General features: G+C 49.3%; 1 protein-coding gene across 7 annotated transcripts in view; it reads left to right on the top strand.

The window, feature by feature from the left end:
• Positions 1–20568, top strand: part of magi1b (membrane associated guanylate kinase, WW and PDZ domain containing 1b) — a 119442-nt gene that overhangs the window by 79886 nt on the left and 18988 nt on the right. For 6 of the 7 annotated variants that reach the window (XM_072714974.1, XM_072714972.1, XM_023793963.2 and 3 more), the window contains 10 exons: positions 5397–5516; positions 7401–7610; positions 8432–8645; positions 9368–9450; positions 10509–10544; positions 12216–12273; positions 12807–12889; positions 13466–13585; positions 14106–14291; positions 14382–15005. In XM_072714974.1, coding sequence (XP_072571075.1) covers positions 5397–5516; positions 7401–7610; positions 8432–8645; positions 9368–9450; positions 10509–10544; positions 12216–12273; positions 12807–12889; positions 13466–13585; positions 14106–14291; positions 14382–15005 — 1734 coding nt within the window. The remainder of the gene's footprint in view (positions 1–5396; positions 5517–7400; positions 7611–8431; positions 8646–9367; positions 9451–10508; positions 10545–12215; positions 12274–12806; positions 12890–13465; positions 13586–14105; positions 14292–14381; positions 15006–20568) is intronic. The other variant, XM_023793965.2, reaches the window with a different exon arrangement.

Genomic DNA, 20568 nt, shown 5'->3' with positions numbered 1-20568 from the left:
GAATCAGACACAGACTTATGGTGACGGGTTGGCTTGCATGACTTGTCGCTTTCCCTCCTTTGATTCACGGGCAGAAACCCACCTTAGAGACAGTAATAGCCATAAAAGATGTAGCCTTCGACTCATTCCGAATACAGAAGGCGAGGCCAACCCTAAAAACAGCTGGCCTAGTACCGGAAATACTTTAATATGAAGAGATTTCGTTTCAGTTTGAGCTCACAAATAAGTCACTGGGTTAAAAATGAGGACGAAAATCCTAAAATGATAGTTCGGAATTTTTATTTTTTTTTGCGAACCCCATGATCTAGGAAAGCAGTGTGAACCTCCCCATGAGATCCTCTCTGTAGATAAAGAGTGAGAGGCAGCTTCTGTCAGAGATGACTTCATTCAGCAGTCCTGAAATAGTCTGAAATAGGCCATAATATGGCTGTCACTCAGCGATCATACGCACTGCTATGAACGCCGCAGCGTTTATATGGGTGTGCAAAAAAAAAACAAAAAAACAACAGTTCTTCAAGGATTCAATCCATTTTTAGGTCTCTCTTGAGAGGAAAATAAGCTGAAACTGCACTTATTTCCCTATTTTATGCTAATTTATCACAGTATTTTTCCTTTAAGAAGAATGGAAATTTCTGGTATTTTCGCCGAGTGTTTTGCTGACTTCGTGCAATGCCTGCGATGCGTGTACATTCATTCAACGTCATGTCAGCGCCACTCTCATCTGCAGTGTGAGTATCGTGGCTGACACGCTCCCCTCCTGAAGTGAGACCTGCTTCCTGGCATCATACCCTAACCCTGCCTCCCCCCCCCCCGCCCCCGTGCCGCCGAGCCGATTCATTACTGATGAATGATGGGACCATAAACAAGCGAGAGAGCAAAGAGTCTCAGCCGTCTCGAAAAACAGGCACGTCATACGGACGCTCTCATGCTGTCACCAAAAAAACCTTCACATGACCCTGAGTACACCAGGAAATGTCACCAACCATCTTTCCTGACTTCTTTGAAAAGAGTAATTTTAAAAATACTGACCCAGAACATTTTTGTTGTGACCTTTAGACAGCAAACAGTTGGTTAGGTTGTGTCCAGGTTGCATTTCATCCACAATAGTTTCATCTTCCTCTGGTAAGGATTACACAGATGCCTTTCTATTTTCATTTCAATGCCACGGGAGGGGGCCAGTTCTCTCTCTGACGTCCCCCCCCCCCCGAGTGTTTTGATTTTGCCGCTGTTAGTGTCACCCTCATGAATGGGAAGCTGTATTCTACCTGGAGCAAACATGAGGAACCTTTACTGCAGGACTCTGTCAGTCTCACTGCTTTTCTGGTTCACACGTCACACACACTCATCTTAAATCTTAAATAAAGTTTTGACAGCGACACTCATTTTTACTTCCCCCAAGCAAGTTTTCCAGTAGTACTGTTTCACCGCCAACCTGATGTTAGCAGAAACCCAGAATTCTGGAGTTTGTTATAATGAGAACTCAAAGGGTCCGCTTAATATTCCAAGGTCCTTCATCATGCGGTGGACATTTCCGAATGTGTCTCCTCACCATAATGGACTTCAGTGAGCCTTGGAGGTGACCTAAAATGAATTATCCCATTGGAGGGCCAATCCCTCAGTCTGGCAAGGGCTCAAGGATTTCTCTTGATGTGGAAACATCGGTCAAACTCTGGCATCCTGTTTAGTCCTGGCCCAGCCATTGTTTGTGAAAGAACCCGTGTCGAACCCGTGTCTTTCCTTACGGGATCGTGTTGCCCCTGACAACAAAACAGTTTTTGTGTGCAACAAAGGCAATATTTTCTTGGCAAATTGTATTTTTGTTTTTTCATTTTTCTAGACTTGGGTCAGCCTTCTGCTGTTGGAGGTCCAAACAAAGTAGCTGGATGAGCTGTTGTTTACAAATGACTTTTACTTATATGCATGAAATCAGTTATTTTATTTTGCTTTTTTATGTGTACAAGATTATCTTTTGAAACTTGGGAAAGGCTTCTGTGCTTGTTGTGTTAAAAGAAGGTTTAAAGAGAGTTATTTGAGGATCATTTGGTATAACCCTTCAAGAGTCCTGTTTTAATTTCTGCCCTCAGAAACGTTTCATGAAAAATATACAGTTTATGATATTTTGGGGTTTGCATGAAAAAATATTTGGATGGTTTTCTGGTGGATGTTTCTGGGATGTAAAGAAGAGCGGGCAGTTTCTATGGTGCTGGGTCACATTCTTTCATGGGCGTCTGGTGCCAGTCAAACTGGGCACACTGAGAAGCTTCCTGAGTTCTGCATGCTGCTGCTGGTCGATCCTGAGGGAGGCGTCCTCACCAGGCAGAATGACAGGATGGTGTGCGTCCGCTGTTTAGGATCGGCAGGCAACTTCACAGGGTCAAAGCCATAATCGTCAGTATCATTTTTAGGTGCCATCTAGTGGATGGTGACCCCTAGACTCTATGGTGACTGTATGCCAGTATACGCTGTGTTTCTCCAGAATGTTCCATCTTCTGGATCTTCAGGATCTGGGTCTTCCAGCTACCCAATGGCGTGTTCAGATAATGACCAGACTATTGTTTTAAATGTGCAGTATCTTTTATAATATTACCATTGTTTCAGAAGGACAGAGAAATGGATAATAAACAGCAGGACCATCTGTGATGGATCATTCTGCGGTAGAGGGATTATTCAGCCTAGAAGGTCTGTTCTATGGGCCGGTGTACGTTGTGTACCAGGCTGTCTATGTGATCGCTGTGTCCCACCACTCATAATCATCTATTGGGGTGTAGTGCTGCCACACACTGATTCGATGCTACAGGGAGAGTTTTTCTCCTCTAATGAGATGTACGGTGATCTCCCGTCTATCGTGGAACTTACGTTCCAGACTCATCAGCGTTAAAATCCACGATTTAGAAAGACCATATAAATTAACATTTTTTTTTTATATAGTTTAAGCCTTAAAATACCCCTCCCACACGCTTTAAACACATGTAAACTTATTAAAACACACTTTGTAAACACATATGATGTCGGGCTACGGATATGAGTGACATAATTCACAAAAAGTTTGCGCACAACAATCGGATCACAAGCAAGGTTCGCAATATGCAGAGAACTGTGATGCGTCGGGGGGGAATCCGCGATATAGCGGGGGATCATTGTATAACTGAGGTTATCTGTTAGCTTACATTTGCAAACTTTTTAATGCTAAAATATTGTATGAAAGTTTTATTTCATTTGCCTTGGGTTCTACAGGGTGGTGTATACATTTTTTGATATCACACGCTTTCCTGTGTGAAACTTTACACAAAAACCATAATAATGTGCTTTCTCTTTGGCAATATGACATACGGAGGAGGTCTCATCCTGTAGAGTGTCTGAAATTTTGTTTCATCAGTGATTGATTGTCTTTGTCACTGGAGCATGATATGAAGAGTATTGCATCTTGTTTCAGCTATTTCTAGCTTCATCTTTTTTATCATATATCTGATATGATTTACAGTGGAAGTCTGGGAAGAGCTTGCATTAAACTTGGGTTTTTAATGTTAATTTTTAAGACTTGTGCAGATTTATGTCATAGCATTATGTAAAAGTGTGAAAATAAGTGTGCTTCCCCAGAGAGAACGGCTAAAACTTCACAAAACTTTGTGAAACTGGCTGCAAATAAAAATAATTTGTCACAACGGGCAAGGAGATGAATGACCTTTGTACTGGCCTGGACATCACATGACCACGGTGAGATTGCCCTGGTTATTCTGTCTTTGCTGTTGGGGTTCCATGGGGCCTCTGTCTCTAACCACAGCGGGGAGCCCTGGCACCTCACACCTCCGCACTGAAGGGTTTGTGTCCTAACCACAGCGGGTTACTGTGGTTTGTCCCCTGCCTTGTGTGTCCCCTGCCTTGTGTGTCCCCTGCCCCGTGTGTCCCCTGCCCCGTGTGTCCCCTGCCTTGTGTGTCCCCTGCCCCGTGTGTCCCCTGCCCCGTGTGTCCCCTGCCTCGTGTGTCCCCTGCCCCGTGTGTCCCCTGCCCCGTGTGTCCCCTGCCTTGTGTGTCCCCTGCCCCGTGTGTCCCCTGCCCCGTGTGTCCCCTGCCCCGTGTGTCCCCTGCCTTGTGTGTCCCCTGCCCCGTGTGTCCCCTGCCCCGTGTGTCCCCTGCCTCGTGTGTCCCCTGCCCCGTGTGTCCCCTGCCCCGTGTGTCCCCTGCCCCGTGTGTCCCCTGCCTTGTGGCCTGCGCTGCCTGGAATGGGTTCCAGTCCCCCTTTGAGACCCTTTTAGAGAGTCAGTTGGTAGGTGGATTAGGGCTGATCTGGGCTCTGTACCTGATGAATGTCCTCTCCCATAAGAGAGGGCAGACTGAGTCAAACTTGGGCCATGAGCTGGCAGATGCTGGGAGCCGCTGCTGGTTTTTGCATGTCGGCGGCTGGAGGTGCTGCTCCTCGTTCATACAGTCAGTATCAGAAAAGTCAGTCTAATTATTCTGTACATATACAACTGCTTTTCTGTACATATACAACATTGTATGCAACATGGAGTTTTGTTTTCGAACTTGCCAGGACTAAGATTTTAAAGCAGTGTTTCCCAACCCAGTCTCGGGACCCACGGAGGGTCCAGGTTTTTGCTCCCTCCAAGTTGCCTGGCAGACAGTCCGCACTGTTGCTAAGGAGCTGGGAAACAACAAAATGTGGACAGTCTGATGCCTGAATACCGTCCACCTTAGCATGTCCTGGTCTGAAAGCAGCTCAGCTTCACTTCAGCCACAGCTGCTGTCTTCCGCAATGCTTATTTACATTCAGCGGCCTTCTGGAACGTTCATGTGAAGTTTTCTCTTCTGGTGTGTTTTACGGCACAGTTCTGAAGAACCTCTTTCCTCCGTCTCTGGAGTGTGTCGTTCCTCAGAGGAGCCCTGAGTGATTCAGCAAACTCGAACCGTCTCCACTAAATTATAAAGTACTTTTGGTGGGAAGCCGGTAGCTTCAGACAGACTTATTGCCCACAGGTTCATAACCTCACGGCTTTGCTGGCTCATGGTTTAGAAAGTTACAAGCGTAACTTTTTACGATTATGTTTGGCTGATGTTGTACCTGACATGAAGATTCCTATACTGTCTGGGTTAAATTAATGAATTAATGAATATATATCTATGCATCCATTTTCCAAGACATCTCATCCATCCACCTGCAGCCTTTCCCAGGAATTTCTGGGTAGGATGACACCTTGGTTTACAGACACCAATCCATCTAATAATGCCTTTGGATTTCAGTTACTACTGTTTATGGCTTTTTTTCAGTCTGGGAACAAAAATGGTTCCTTTTCAAAATTAGGGCTGTCCAATTAAAATGCAGATGCAAGCCGGATGCGTCCGCTTTTATTTTCCTTGCCACAGTGGACTGATTTGTTCCCTTCTGATTTGCCCTTCAGGTACAACCCGCCCCCCGCGGAACGGAGAGGTCCCTGGTGTGGATTACAACTTCTTGTCTGTGCAGGACTTCCTGAAACTTGAAAAGAGTGGAACTCTTCTGGAGATTGGGACATATGAAGGTAATCTGGGAAAGAAATTCTGCTTCGTGGACATTAAACAAACAGGGGAGTTCTGAGTTTCTCATCTCCACTGAGCCCCATTTCCTTGATTCTCTTTGTTTGGGAGTGAGAGCTGGTCCATCGTAATTCCCAGCCGGCTTCCAGCAGAGGGACACTTTGACCTTCGGTCAGAGAGCGTTTCTTTAAATTTACATTACATTACTTTACATATTTAGCAGATGCTTTTGTCCAAAGCGACCTACAAATGGGGCAAGTAACACATTACAGATAACGACTGTCAAGGAGTCAGCTAGGCTGAGCTCCCAGTGAACGGCCGGCTGCAAGTACAGTGTCAGCAGCATCAGAGCAGGAGCTACACAGCATCTTCTAACTTCTTTATTGTTTTTGAAAATGTTTATTTTTTATATTGGTTAATTCAGCCCGCTGCCCAGCATACATACCTGTACCTACAGATACATACCTGTAAATACAAGCATCAGTATTTTGAGCAAGACCTGGGCTTGGTATATATTGATGGGTTGCAACACCCAAGAGTATCTGTCTTCAGATAAGTTACTCCATCGCTGAGAAATCAAGCCATGGTCTCTGCACCACACAAATATGCACATTTTTTTCATCTACCTCACTGCAAGCAATTTCCAGTTCTGAATGCACACCAAATGTAATGGTCTCTATGCATGTGGGTTCTGTGTGCACCTGGGTTCTGTGTGCATGTGAGGTCTGTGTGCACGCGGGTTCTTTGTGCACGCGGGTTCTTTGTGCACGCGGGTTCTGTGTGCATGCGAGGTCTGTGTGCATGGCTCTGCATGCGAATTCTATTCTATTTCTGAGGACAGATATTGAGGAAATGGACTCCCATACCAACCACAACACATATATACCGGTAATATAAAAACTTCAGATGCTTTCAGAAAAGCTGCCGTAATTTAATTTAATTTTTAATTTTTTTGGTTTGCTGTTGTTTGGTCGTGTTGGAATAGGTTTAGGGAGCATTTTGCCTTAAGATGAGATTCAGCAGGTATTCTTGTGAAAATACAAATGTAAACAGGTGTGCGTGAAGCGCCATGGTCACTCTGCTGAATGGGGAGTGTTTTCTTTGAACAAAGCTGTACATTCTCCCCGCTTCCCTCTCACTGCTGGGCCTAGGTAAATACACTCTGTGTGGAGCTCTAGGCTGAGTCTCAGATGTCACAGACTGGCACCCCCTTTTGTCCACTCTGTCGCCGCGTCGTTTCCAGGGTTCCCCGCATCTCATTTCAGCCGATAACGGGACGTTAACAGGCAGTCATGTATCAAAGTACTTGCTTGTGCTGAGGATTTCAGACTTAAACTCTGACTTCAATGGAAATGCATACCAGTTATCAGCGGAGCGCCACTGTTAATGCACTCATGCAGGAAATTCCCCTTTCAAAGAGCCATGCGAATGTATGCAAGCAGACGGTAGGATGACCGATCCCTTGTAAAGTCTACGAGTGGCAGGCTGGTGCTGATGACTCGTTCTCAGCAGTCCCCGTATCCTCCTGAAGATCTGAGTCCTGCACATTTTCGGTTTTACATGCTAATGGAGAGAAAAACGTCATTAGCAGGGCAAAGCTAATCTATTCTGCTGTGAGCTGCTCTGTTTGCCTTTCTCTGTGGCTGCTCTCTCCTCCATCTCCTGCCCCTATACAATGGATCCTTTCTTTTCTTGTCCTCAGAGAAAACACATTCCTTTAGCAAAGCTGATTACGCTGATTAACTAATATGCTAAAAAGTATTCCTTAATACTGCCCCCCCCTCCCCCGCCTTTTCATCTCTCTTCTGAGCACAAAGATGCGTTGATTATGAAACATCGCTTTCCAGTACCTCTCGTTTCGACTAAGCCCATCTCCCCTTGTTGCCTAGGTAACTATTATGGAACTCCCAAGCCGCCAAGCCAGCCCCCCAGTGGCAGAGTGATTACCAGTGATGCTTTGCAAGACAGCCTTCCCAGCTCCCCGCTCTCCACCTCCCGGCGCTCTAAGTCCTATAATGACATGCAAAATGCTGGAATAGTGTCTCCAGAAAATGAAGAGGATGCTGACGAGCTCCCTGACATGAGCAGTAGCTTCACAGGTAACGGCGTCACAGTAGAGAGAGAGAGAGAGAGTGTGGAAACAATGAAAACACCCCCACCTGGTGACCAATGTGAGATATGACACTGTCCGCTGTTCACAGCCAAAGCAGCACTGTGGCCTCCTACCAGATGAGTTCATCCATGAGGGGGGCTTCTGTGTATGTCACACTGAGTCAAAATGAGGGGGGTGTTGTTTTTATGCAGTGTCAAGTATACATCTGAAATTTAAGGACAAATTAAATTTAGGGCATTAAATTTAGCATTTCTTTCATGTGGGATTTATGTCTGCTGAATGACGTACTCATATTTCACATCCAATGATTGCGTTCTTCCTGTGAGGTCTAAATATCAGCATGAATGGCAGCTGATTTTTATTGTCTTTTCATAAACGTGTATTGTCCTCTGAATGAATATCACTGTCTTTGCTTATTTTGAATGTGAACTGTCCGCACGTCTAGATTTCTTTTAATTGTTTGTTAAATTTTGTTCGATTTCACAATATCGAAGCAGCCATAGTAGGAGGGATCTCAGATTACTGATCACTTAGAGGGTCCTTGTTTGATGTGGAAGTTGTGAATTGGTCTCCCCCACGACCCTCAGCTTTGTCTCTATGTGAGACGACCAGGTGTGAGTCAAAGGTGTTGAATGCATGTTATGGGCTCGGGGGAGGGGGGGGGGGGCAGGAAGGCTGGAATGCCCCGAGGGAGGGACACCTAAGTGACCATTCCTGAGGAAGGGGGCAGGGCCAGGACACCCACATGCCAGAGGGATTTCCGCTGCGCTGGGGGTCGCTCTCCATTTCATCCCTTGTCGCTCCCAGGAGACTCCAGTGAACCGGACGAGCAGCCCAGCGTGCGCCTGCCCCCGTCCCGCGAGAGAGCCCCCTCCTACGGTGTCACCGCCCCGCTGCTAGCCACGGACGGTTCCCGGCAGACACACGGCCAACTGCGGCTCCCTGAAGAGGACCTCTTAGGGCCCCTGCCAGACAACTGGGAGATGGCCTACACAGAGAACGGAGAGGTCTACTTCATAGAGTACGTACACGCTGCCGCCTACACAGAGAACGGAGAGGTCTACTTCATAGAGTACGTACACACTGCCCCCCAATCCGCCATGTCCTGGGCACCTCCCCTCAGGACGCTCTGGGAGATTAACCTATTAATTTGAATTGTATATGCTCATTCTATAACCATTTCCTGAAAAATGTGGGTCGGAACAAGTTGTTGTCAGTGTCAGATAATTGAATGTAAATGTGAGTATGCAGTGGAAGCAAGTTCAGAACTTTCTGGGTCCTCAGTGGTTCAGACCCGCCGTCAGGTTGGCATGGCCGTTTTATCCTCACAGCACACGGTGCGCCCTGGATGTGATCGACGTGCCAGTGCAGACACAGCATACAGCCCTCCTTCTCGGTCTCGTGTACGTGCCACGAGTGTGAGACGCAAACTAAACACGAAAATGATCATTAATGATTACAAATGCTGACAGTACAGCATTAAAATGGTGTTTCTACAGACTGGATGCAAATTCCTTTTGCTGTGTCGCCCCTCCGATGTCCCCGAAAGACGTGTTTGATCTTTGCCTCTTTTTCTTTCCCACCTGTCCAGTTTGTCAGCACACTTTCCGACACGCCTTCATGTTATTCCTTTACCCTGTGCTTCCTCTGGGCTCGCGATAATCTCCCAGAGGATTTTTCCAGCCTGTGCTTCACAGTCCGCAAGAACAATGAGTGTCTGAGTTGCCTCTCTGCTGTTTTTAGCCACAACACAAAGACAACATCCTGGATAGACCCCCGGTGTCTGGAGAAACCACAGAAGCCTCTGGAAGAATGCGAAGACGATGGTAGGACATGTTGCGCCAGGCGGCGCGTCTTTCCACTTTCACAGCGCCCTGGATTCTCGCTGCCGTCTGTTCAGCCATAGGTGGCGAGATTGACCTGTTAGGATTAGATTTTGTCACTTGCCTGTAAGCAGGAGGCCTTGACACCATCAAGGACTTGACAGGATTATGCACATTGTCATAAAATAACGTCTTCATCCACACATAAGAATCCCCCCTCCCTGGAAACACAGTTGATTAGAATCCCCCCGCCCCCAGTGCCCCCTCCCCCCCTCCCTGTCTCACACACACGTATTCCAGGCTTACTCACACTTGTGCTCCAGACCACCCTGTCCCTCCTCCCTCGTAAACGGGGGAACGGATCCTGTTTGTGGGGCTCTCTGCCGCCCCGAGCTGGTTACGGCGCGCAGTGCAGGCCGTTTCGCCGCACGTCTTCCAGTGCAGGCTGCTGTCACTGTGTTAAGGACTGAAAATGCCGACCATTTCTTAGTTCTTTAGCATCACTTTAGAAACAGCAGAAAAATAACAAATCTTGAATTTGAAACCTCATCCACTACTTGCATAGTCTAAATTTGTGGTTATAAATATGAATTGTACTACATAGTAATAAATCGCAGTTTTTTGCATTAAGTATGGTTATTGGAAGCAGGTGAACAGATGTTTTCATATTTTCATTATCAATGGCTTCAAAACACATTAGAGCTTGACTCAGTCCACACCCTAATCCGCCATTTTGCTGCATGACCAAAGCTGTGAGTGAGACTGAGTGTACAGCAGTCCTCTTATTAAAATGATTTTATTGTCCTTGTTCCATCCAAGTGGTTTGGATTAGTGCCACCTTCTGACCAAATTGGGTATTGCTTCCTGAATGTGGTTGTAGCCATTAGATCTTCGTCTTTTGTTGACACATGCTTTTAAATACATTGATCTCTTGTATTTTGATGCTAAAAGCCCTTCTGGGCTCCTTGCTCTTCCGTTCCCCCTGTACCTCTCTCCATCTCTCTCATTCTTTTTCTCCCTGTCACCTTCCCCGCTCAATCGCCTTCTTTTACTTGGAGAAGAAGGCGTACATACTGAAGAGCTGGACAATGAGCTAGGTAGGCACCTTCCCCTGCCTAGCTGTAGAACACATGAGTATTCCTCTTCACTGGCCGTGTTCTGCCCCCCCCCCCCCCCCCCCGGAGTTTGCTCCTGGTCCATGTTGTCCATGTGGTTTGTGTTCGTCCTAATAATAGCTGATGGAACCAGTTACTTTCATCTGTCTCACTCTCCCAACCCCATTAATGTCATATTTATTCTGGAACTGGGCACTGCGTCCCACCCATCACTGGTTACCGGGTCAAACTGAAGTCTGTTTAATATGCCCGGGTTGGTTAGCTGGTCCCGACGGGTGATCGCAGGGCTTACGGCTGCCAGTCTGATTTGGGAAGGCGTTCCTGGCACTTTGTTCCAATACCGCACTGCAGTTTCCCAGCGCTAATCGTCAGTTTTGAAATATGCTATCGGTACCGTCCAAATAGTACTTGGTTTTGCTCTGCTGTGGGCACCTGGAAGGCCGCCCAGGTGTCAGTAATTATTGACGGCATGTTTTCTGTCAGGGAATTTTGAATGGAATGTTTGTCTCCAGCCAAGCTAATTAGCAGCTTTTTGCGGATTTCCCCCTCTGGGTTACTTTGAATGGGAGAGCTTACCTCTGGTGGGCCTCAGAAGTGGTGCTGCTACGGTGCTATTGTTGGCATTTCTGCAGGGATAACATGGTAGAAAGTCCCTCCCTGCCAGGCACACACTCATTGAGGTAGCTCTTCAGGGTTGTTACAAGCTAAGGGTTAGCTGAACAAACCGCTAACAGTTTAGCTGCTTCTGTAATGCACATGTAGCCTGTGGCCACGGTATGTGAGCTCGCTAGGGGCCTAGCGGTGGTTGACCTTTTCGCTTCTTGAGTGAGCCATGATTTTCCCATCTGAACTCCTTACCTCTGCCATTCTGATTGGCTAAGATATAAGTGTGGCTACATACACCCCATTACGCATATGAACAAGGGCAGAGATGAATGACCCTGCAGGGTCGAAGCACTGCTTCAGGTGCATGAGGCACTGCTTCAAGTTCATGAGGCACTGCTTCAGGTGCATGAGGCACTGCTTCAGGTGCATGAGGCACTGCCCCCACCCCATATGCATATTTAGCAGAGGTGTTGTGATGTCATCACACTCCTCTAGTACAGGTGCTCTTTTGCAGGTTGAGTATGTTGGTGTGCAGGGACTTGACCTGACTGACCTGTGACAACATGGAATTGACTTGGACTGACCCAGAAAGCAGAGAGGGAGAATATGAAATTCAATTGTGTGATTGGAATTTGAGAACATCCCATGAATGGATGTGGTCCTGTGCTGTGTCTGTTGTTGGGGTTCCCATGAACACTGTGCCCTGAACACTGTGCCCATGTGTCTTGTTAGTGGAGCACAGAGTACGGTTGGCCATTTGGGCAGGACACAAGTCATATACAGTAATATTGTGTCATTGTCTTGTATGACAAGGAGACTCTGCAAAGTGTGGCTTTTGACTGACAATCAGCTGTAGCTTAGTTTGTGTAATTCCTCTGTACCTTCCTCGGGGGGGCCTTGGGGTGCGACTATGGCTGTGGGAACCTACAGCAGCCGCACGGCTGATCTGACATACTTCTCTGGAGCCTCGGAGCTGCAAGAAGCATCAGGCGAACTGCTTTCACAGGATGCTCGTAATGACCGTCTCACATCTTCTCTCTGTTTCAGAGCTTCCAGCTGGTTGGGAGAAGATAGAAGACCCTGTATATGGAGTGTATTACGTCGAGTAAGCCAACCTTAATTTTGACTTGGTTTCAATGTTCTCCTCTTAACCTTAGCATGTTTTTCAAATGACCATTGAAGTCTGTGGTGTTTCTGATGCAGTTCAAATAAAAGATGAATGTTTGCTCAGCACCTGCCCGTCTTACTCAAACGCAGCGCTCGTTGGATGCACTGCGAATCGGCAGTGTGCACCTGCCTGTCTTACCCAAACGCAGCGCTCGTTGGACGCACTGCGAAGCGACAGTGTGCACCTGCCTGTCTTACCCAAACGCAGCGCTCGTTGGACGCACTGCGAAGCGGCAGTGTGCACCTACCTGTCTTACCCAAACGCAGCGCTCGTTGGACGCACTGCGAATCGGCAGTGTGCACCTGCCTGTCTTACCCAAACGCAGCGCTCGTTGGACGCACTGCGAAGCGACAGTGTGCACCTGCCTGTCTTACCCAAACGCAGTGCTCGTTGGACGCACTGCGAAGCCGCAGGTGCCGACTTTTCACGATCCCGCTCGATTTCCCTCTCCCCCTCCACCCCACCCCCAGCCACATAAACAGGAAGACGCAGTATGAGAACCCCATCCTGGAAGCCAAGAGGAAAAAGCAGCTTGGTCAGCAGCCAGTGGAAGGTGAGCGGCTCATCCGAGGTTCGCGCGCCAGCCTCTTGCTTTTCGTGCTGCTGGTTACCTTTCTCTGTCCTTATGTCCAAAATGCAGGGTCATTTTTTTCATCAAAGTGTTTCTCTGTTTGTCTTGGTGTTGTCTAGCTTCAGAGGACCTTAATTAACACCACAAAAACCTTTACAAGGTTACACAAGTGGGATTTAGCTACATTCTGAAATGTGTTTCAGTGCGATGTGTTTAAACTATTCCAGGATGCTGCATAAATACTTACGACTGTATTCAATTTTCCACTTCAGTTCCAGATTTCTCCCTTTGTTAACCTAATTCTTCATGTCAGAAAATGCTGTGAATGCTTTGAGACCAGGTTGTGCTGCAATTGGATGTTGAATTGGTTCATTTGTTAATAAAATTAGCTGGTATGACTGGGTAGGGTATAACCTGTCGGTGTCATTTCCCATTTAAAAATGAGAATTTGGGGCTAATTGATTCACCCCTGTTGGGGAGGGTGAGCTATGGCCGTCTAGAATGGCGTGCTAATTCTGTAAGCTGATAACAATCCACCATGCTCCTCTGTTCCTGCAGAGTGGATAGAAGAGCGTTCTTCAGCTGGGCCACCTCTGGCCAGCTTCCCCAACAGCCACCAGGAGACATACCGGGATCCACAGGCGGCACCCCCCCTTCCACCTCCGCTGGGGGCCAAACGTAAGTGTCCCTCCATCTGAACACTACTGCCATCATCTTTGCTGTCTGACTGGCACTGTGACAAGCATCCAGTCAGTCTAAAGCATGAAGCCGACATCTTGAAACCAAGGTTGAGATCTAGACCAGGGAGCCAGGCTTCATACTGGGATGCTCTGCTAGTCACAAGCATCTGCACCTGCCAGCCTCGGCTTTGCCAGTGATGCCAGCCAGGTCATTAAGGAGAGGGCAGTGCCACAGGAACAAGTGACCCAGTTTGGACCACAGCCAGTTTGCCTAATTTTGATGTATGTATTGTCCTGTCCTGTTGTGATGATGGACCCCACTCTTGTGATCGCTGATGCCCCTTGTGCATCTCCGTTGTGTGGCGTCTTGGTGCCGATATCCACAGCCTGTCTGAATCACATCCACACAGGCAACCGCGACATTAGCTTCTCTGTCATACTGGCGGTATTCAGTCTTGGTCTGACTTCCCTGATGTCATCACTGTGACACAGTGTCTGACTGTTGGTCTCTGCTCCAGGCGGGAAACCCTTCTTCACAAGGAACCCAGCCGAGCTGAAGGGGACCTTCATCCACACCAAGCTGAAGAAGAGTCGCCGGGGCTTTGGCTTCACGGTGGTCGGCGGCGACGAGCCAGACGAGTTCCTGCAGATCAAGAGTTTGGTGCTAGATGGACCTGCTGCTCTGGATGGAAAGATGGAGACTGGTCGGTTGTTTTGGATCTAAGACTAGATTTTCTTGGCTTATCTGCAATTGTGATTTGTCAGATATGGAAACTGTGTCGGTTTTCCCACAGGTGATGTGATCGTCAGTGTGAACGAGACCTGTGTCCTGGGCTACACGCACTCCCAGGTGGTGAAGATCTTCCAGTCCATCCCCATCGGCTCCATGGTTGACCTTGAACTTTGCCGGGGCTACCCCTTACCGTTTGACCCTGACGATCCCAATACTAGCCTGGTCACATCAGTAGCCATACTGGACAAGGAGCCCATCATTGTGAATGGGCAGGAAAGCTACGACTCTCCCACCAGCCGTGGAAGCCAGCCGGGTGGCGGCATGAACGGTGCCAAGGAGCCCCGCCCCTACAGTCCGTCTGCCGAGGTTGCGCCTGATGGCACGCCCGCTTACCCCAGTGACGTCGTGACTCTTGCGTCCTCCATTGCCACGCAGCCCGAGCTCATCACAGTGCACATGGAAAAGGGCGAAAAGGGCTTTGGATTTACCATTGCCGACAGCCCCACTGGGGGCGGCCAGAGGGTGAAACAGATCGTCGATTACCCCCGCTGCCGGGGCCTGAAGGAGGGGGACATTCTGGTGGAGGTGAACAAGAGGAACGTTCAGAGCATGACTCACAACCAGGTGGTGGACCTGCTGAGCAAGTGTCCCAAAGGAAGTGAGGTCACCATGCTGGTGCAGAGAGGTAGGCATCCTGCGCACGGCGAGAAGCTGCAGTTGCTTGTGGGATGTTATTATTTCTTTCTTTTTTTTTTACTTTTTTACAAGATTTGATCATCAAATCTTGCCATTAAAGCTCTAGGACTTCACTCTTTGTATGAAGAAGGTCGGATCTTAGTTTGAATTTATTGTGACTTAGCTCTTACCTCCACCTGCCCACGCTGTACGTGAGCATGTGAGTGCGGACGAGTGAGTACGGGTAGGGGTGGGGGCTTTCAGAGGGGTCACTGTGACCTGATTGGATGAGGACCCTCAGAAAGGACCTCGCGCAGGGAACAGTCCCAGTCGGAGAGTTAAATGAATCGAGACTTTGTTCTTGTGGATCTCAAGGCCTTGGGCACAGTTACAAGGAAAACTCTGTTTGTGCTGCAGAAGCCTGGCTTTCAGCTGCAGTCAGTTTTGTGGCCTTTGTTGTCTTTCACATAGATTAAATTGTAAGTTGGTAAAGGTTGCATATGGCTTGGCTGTGGTGAGCAAAAGTCCACGGTCTGTCTCTGGGATCAAATACAGTCGTGCATTTCAGTATTTTAATAGGAGGTAAAACTAAAAGCCTGCTGAAGAATAACAGCCAAAGGCATTGTTGTTAGCCCTGAGTGGAGGATAATTTTGAGTTAAAATGTCAGTGTGTGGTTCCTTCAGTGGCTTCAGTCCCCACACACAAAGCGATGTCAGGCGCATGTGAAATGCCGGCTGCAGCCTGCCATCGCGGTTCGCCTGGTAGCTTGTTAACTATTCTATCGCGTCTGCAGTCACGTATTACGACCATTAAAAGCTTGCCTAATATTAAGTGTATTAAGTATGAAGTACTTGCCTTGTATTAAGCGATGGGCTTCCCTGGCTAGCTAGCCCCGACAGCTGGTTTAGGCTGTGGCCCAGGCCCCCCCGGGCATGCCTGCCCCTCCCTGGACAGAATTGGTGACCGGCTACCTTTACAGGCTCATTCCTTGGCTGTTCACGGCATGCAAGTTTTTGATTCCGGCGTCCTGAAGGGGATCTGCTGCCGGAGAGAGCGATGGTGCACTTTAATTAGGCCTCGCCATCTCAGCATGGCATTAATTGGCGTTCTTGATCTTAGCGTTGTTCCTCGCTACACTAAATCTGTCACAAGTCATTTCACGGGCAGCCAATTAGAGCCCCGGACCCACTTTTGCCTGAAAGCCCGAGGAAAGCTGTAATCGACATTGTGGTTTTTATTTATTTATTTGTCCATCCATCCATCCATCCATCATCTCCCGCTTAATCCGAGGTCGGGTCGCGGGGGCAGCAGTCTCAGCAAGGAGATCCAGACTTCCCTCTCCCCGGCCACTTCCTCCAGCTCCTCTGGGGGAATCCCGAGGCGTTCCCAGGCCAGCTGAGAGACATAGTCCCTCCAGCGTGTCCTGGGTCTTCCCCGGGGCCTCCTCCCAGTGGGACATGCTCGGAACACCTCACCAGGGAGGCGTCCAGGAGGCATCCTAAGCAGATGCCCGAGCCACCTCATCTGGCTCCTCTCGATGCGGAGGAGCAGCGGCTCTACTCTGAGTCTCTCCCGAATGACCGAGCTCCTCACCCTATCTCTAAGGGAGAGCCCAGCCACCCTGCGGAGGAAACTCATTTCAGCCGCTTGTACTCGCGGTCTCGTTCTTTCGGTCACTACCCACAGCTCGTGACTATAGGTGAGGGTAGGAACGTAGATCGACTGGTAAATCGAGAGCGTTGCCTTTTGGCTCAGCTCCTTCTTCACCATGACAGACCGATGCAGCGCCCGCATCACTGCGGACTCCGCACCAATCCGCATGTCGATCTCCCACTCCATCGTCCCCCCACTCGTGAACAAGACCCCGAGATTCTTAAACTCCTCCATTTCACACTCAGCTGCGAACTGTCCAAGTGAGAGCTGAAGGTCACGGTCTGATGAGACCAATGGAACCACATCATCTGCAAAAAGCAGAGACCTAATCCTGAGGTCACCAAACCGGACACCCTCAACGCCCTGGCTGCACCTAGAAATTCTGTCCATAAAAGTTATGAACAGAATCGGTGACAAAGGGCAGCCCTGACGGAGTCCAACCCTCACCGGAAACAAGTCCGACTTATTGCCGCCCATGCGGACCAAGCTCTGGCACCGGTCATACAGGGACCGAACAGCCCTTAAAAGGAAGCCCGACACCCCATACTCGCGGAGCACCCCCCACAGGACTCCCCGACGGACACGGTCGAATGTCTTCTCCAAGTCCACAAAACACATGTAGACTGGTTGGGCAAACTCCCACAAATGTGTTTCCTTGTGCAGGGTCCGCTGGAAATGCATGAACCTTGTTAAAGCTGGCGCGATATGCAGCATGTCTCCCGCCAAACTGTCGGCAGGCACGGGAAAGGGCTGTTAGACGGCCGACACACCGGCAATGTCAGAATGGGCCTCGTGGTGAAGTCATTGCCATAAAAGTATGGCAGCAAGTTTTGAATCTCATCTTGGGTGTCCTCCCTTTGTCCTCTGTACCTCCGGGGATAGGCTGTGGGCTCTAGGCCCTCTGTGACCCTGTACTCCATGAGCAGTTTTAGGACTTGGATAGATATATTAATTTTAATATAAAATGACCTCACACAATGTCTTCATGCCCTGCAACCCCTAAATTCAATTCAGCATTTTGGATATGGTATTACAAATCCTCATTTAGATACTTAATGCATATTCATATGCTCGCAGGTAGCAATACATCTAGATACATTCACTTCCTCTCCATGTTGTCTTTACAGTAATGATATTCTGGCATAATCAGTTTAGCCTGCGCAAGGGTTTATCTAACGGTTAATGGTTTAAATGTCATCATCACTCAGAATGAGGTAGGGATCCGTTACACTATTGGGGGCCGTTGGGAGGGCTGGAGTTTGTGTGTCGTCTTCGGTTGTGGTAGACATTGGCGTGTCTTAAACGGCTGTCAGTGGTAGAAGGCCGTTTGGTTGGAGGTCACCTGTCTCCAAGGTGTTGGGAAGGATGGCTGGTTTGGTTATGAAGCCAAGCCACCTGACAGGTGCTTATCGCAGTACGATTCGCCAAAAGGAGGAGTGACCGAGAGCCGCTCAGGTTAACTTGGCTATCCATAAGGAGTGTCGCGGGAGTGACCGAGAGCCGCTCAGGTTAACTTGGCTATCCATAAGGAGTGTCGCGGGACTGTATATCTGAGCTTAACAGCACGTTACGCTCTCAGTGTCCATGGGTTGGTAATTCTTTGTCTTCCTGATTTTGTTTTTTTCTGAAAAAGCTCGATGCAGATTTGAATTGGTATGCATTATTTTTGATGCCTAGCAGTCATCTAGATAGGTATTTCTTGTGGATTTGGTAAAATAAAAATCTGAGGGCATGAAAATGCAATCGATCTCTGCAGCGGGGGGGTCTCCTGCCAGTGCAGAGAATGGGCTTCAGCGTGCTCTGCCAGTGCAGAGAATGGGCTTCGGTGTGCTCTGCCAGTGCAGAGAATGGGCTTCGGCGTGCTCTGCCAGTGCAGAGAATGGGCCTCGGCGTGCTCTGCCAGTGCAGAGAATGGGCCTCGGCGTGCTCTGCCAGTGCAGAGAATGGGCTTCGGCGTGCTCTGCCAGTGCAGAGAATGGGTCTCGGCGTGCTCTGCCAGTGCAGAGAATGGGCTTCGGCGTGCTCTGCCAGTGCAGAGAATGGGTCTCGGCGTGCTCTGCCAGTGCAGAGAATGGGCTTCGGCGTGCTCTGCCAGTGCAGAGAATGGGCCTCGGCGTGCTCTGCCAGTGCAGAGAATGGGCTTCAGCGTGCTCTGAATTAAGAATCGGTGACTTTCCGGCCCTTTGAGTCAGAGATGTCTGGCAGTATTGAACAGAAGCGTAGGGTATTGATCTTATAAATGCATAAGTTAGCCTCCCGTCATTCAATTTGATTTACGCCATTGAATTGCATCACTTGTGACCTTTCAGGGGTGAAAGGGACAAGGTGACCCCCCAGCCCTACCACTGCTAGGCCCCCTGCTCCAGCTGTAAATCCTGATGTTGTCTCCCTTTTTCTCCATCACAATGCTCTGCTGTGGGATTCCCCTCTGTGGCGGCTCTCTGGAAGCCTCACCTCCCCGACGTGAGCAAGCGATGGACCCAGACTACAGCGGGGGGGCTGTGGGCTGCTCTGGCTGCCCGTGTGGTGTGGCCATCAGTGGCCTTATTACTTTGGTTATATTGGTAATTTCTCCGCCCCCCCCCCCCCCCCAAAGGAATGTTCCCAACGGCACTGTCATCTGTCTGATACGACTGCATGTCGATCCCTGTGGTTGCCAGGCAACAGTCTGTCACTCCCAGCGTGTCTTTCGGCCTCGTCTTAGTGGCAGATGGCCGGGCAGTTGGGGGCTACCCTTCCAAGGCCAGGCGTGTGTGTGTGGGGAGGGGGTCAGGAAGCTGGGTCCCCCCCCCACTGGAGGCGATAATCCGAGCAGTAATAGCTTCCGTTTAGATTCTGCTGGGTCTGACATGCCGCGGGTGATCTGAGGATGGCCTCCCTGTGGCGATGGGCATGGTGGCATCACCGCATTGCCGCTGCAGTTGGCTGGGCCCCAGGCCTCCAGCTGGCAGGTGTGTTCAGGTCCAGCCCCCTTGGCCAGGAAAGCAGGCCTGCCCAGGTTCTGCTGGCACAGCCGGGCCTCACCAGGGTCCGGTCACGGTACCATATGGGGACAGAGATTCGTCTCTGCGTGTCTGGCCACAGGGCAGCCCCCCCGTAGTTTGATTCCTGACAAGCTGCGACTCGCATCCCGTTGGAGGTGTTCTGCGTATGGTTGTTGGGGGGGCAGCATTGGCTGTGTAGAGCGGGGGGGGGGCAATGTTGGCTGTGTAGAGCAGACACCAATTCCTATCCCTGTTCCCCTCTTGCTGCTCTGCCCCCCACCCTGAATAAACACACACACCTGGGCTTGGGGTCAGTCCTTTTCTGCCACTTGTTCACAGATTTAAAGATCTGGGAGGATTAATCATCAGTCTTCTGTGGGGGGAGACCGAATGCTGCATTTTAACATTTAATACTGGTGAGGCAGCGATTAATAATGCAAGGACATCAGCTGCAGAGTGCCTGCCAACTGCCGAAACACTGCCAGCGCAAATGAGGACGAGCGATTATGAGATGCAGGAGGCTTGGTCTCTGTTTGCAGGCGGGTTGGGCCGCATTCAGGTCACCACGCAGATGCAGGTCACGGAAAATACCCGACTTCTTACTCTGTTGCGGACATTCTGTCTTAGACGGCTTTTTCCTCAATATCGTAACAAAAGCAATATCGTAGCAAATACACCCCCCTCACCCTGGCAATTCCCCTGTAAATGTGTGAGCGCCTCTGGAGAGTGGCCAAGTCTAGCCCATCCTCTTCCCATGTGATCAGAGAGCGAGGCAGCTGTTTGTGTGTAGTGTGAAGCACCGTCAGCGAGGGGCAGGACCAGACTGGGAGGGAGGGAGGGAGGAGGGGGAGAGAAAGAGAGAGGGAGGAATAGAGAGAGGGAGAGAAGAAAGAGAGCAAACGGGTGAAGAACAGGGGAGAGCTGGCAATGCAAAG

The sequence above is a fragment of the Paramormyrops kingsleyae genome, chromosome 8 (genome assembly GCF_048594095.1).
Source record: "Paramormyrops kingsleyae isolate MSU_618 chromosome 8, PKINGS_0.4, whole genome shotgun sequence".
NCBI lineage: Eukaryota > Metazoa > Chordata > Actinopteri > Osteoglossiformes > Mormyridae > Paramormyrops > Paramormyrops kingsleyae.
The sequence above is the reverse complement of the archived record's forward strand: the minus strand, read 5'-3'. Positions and strand labels throughout refer to the sequence as shown.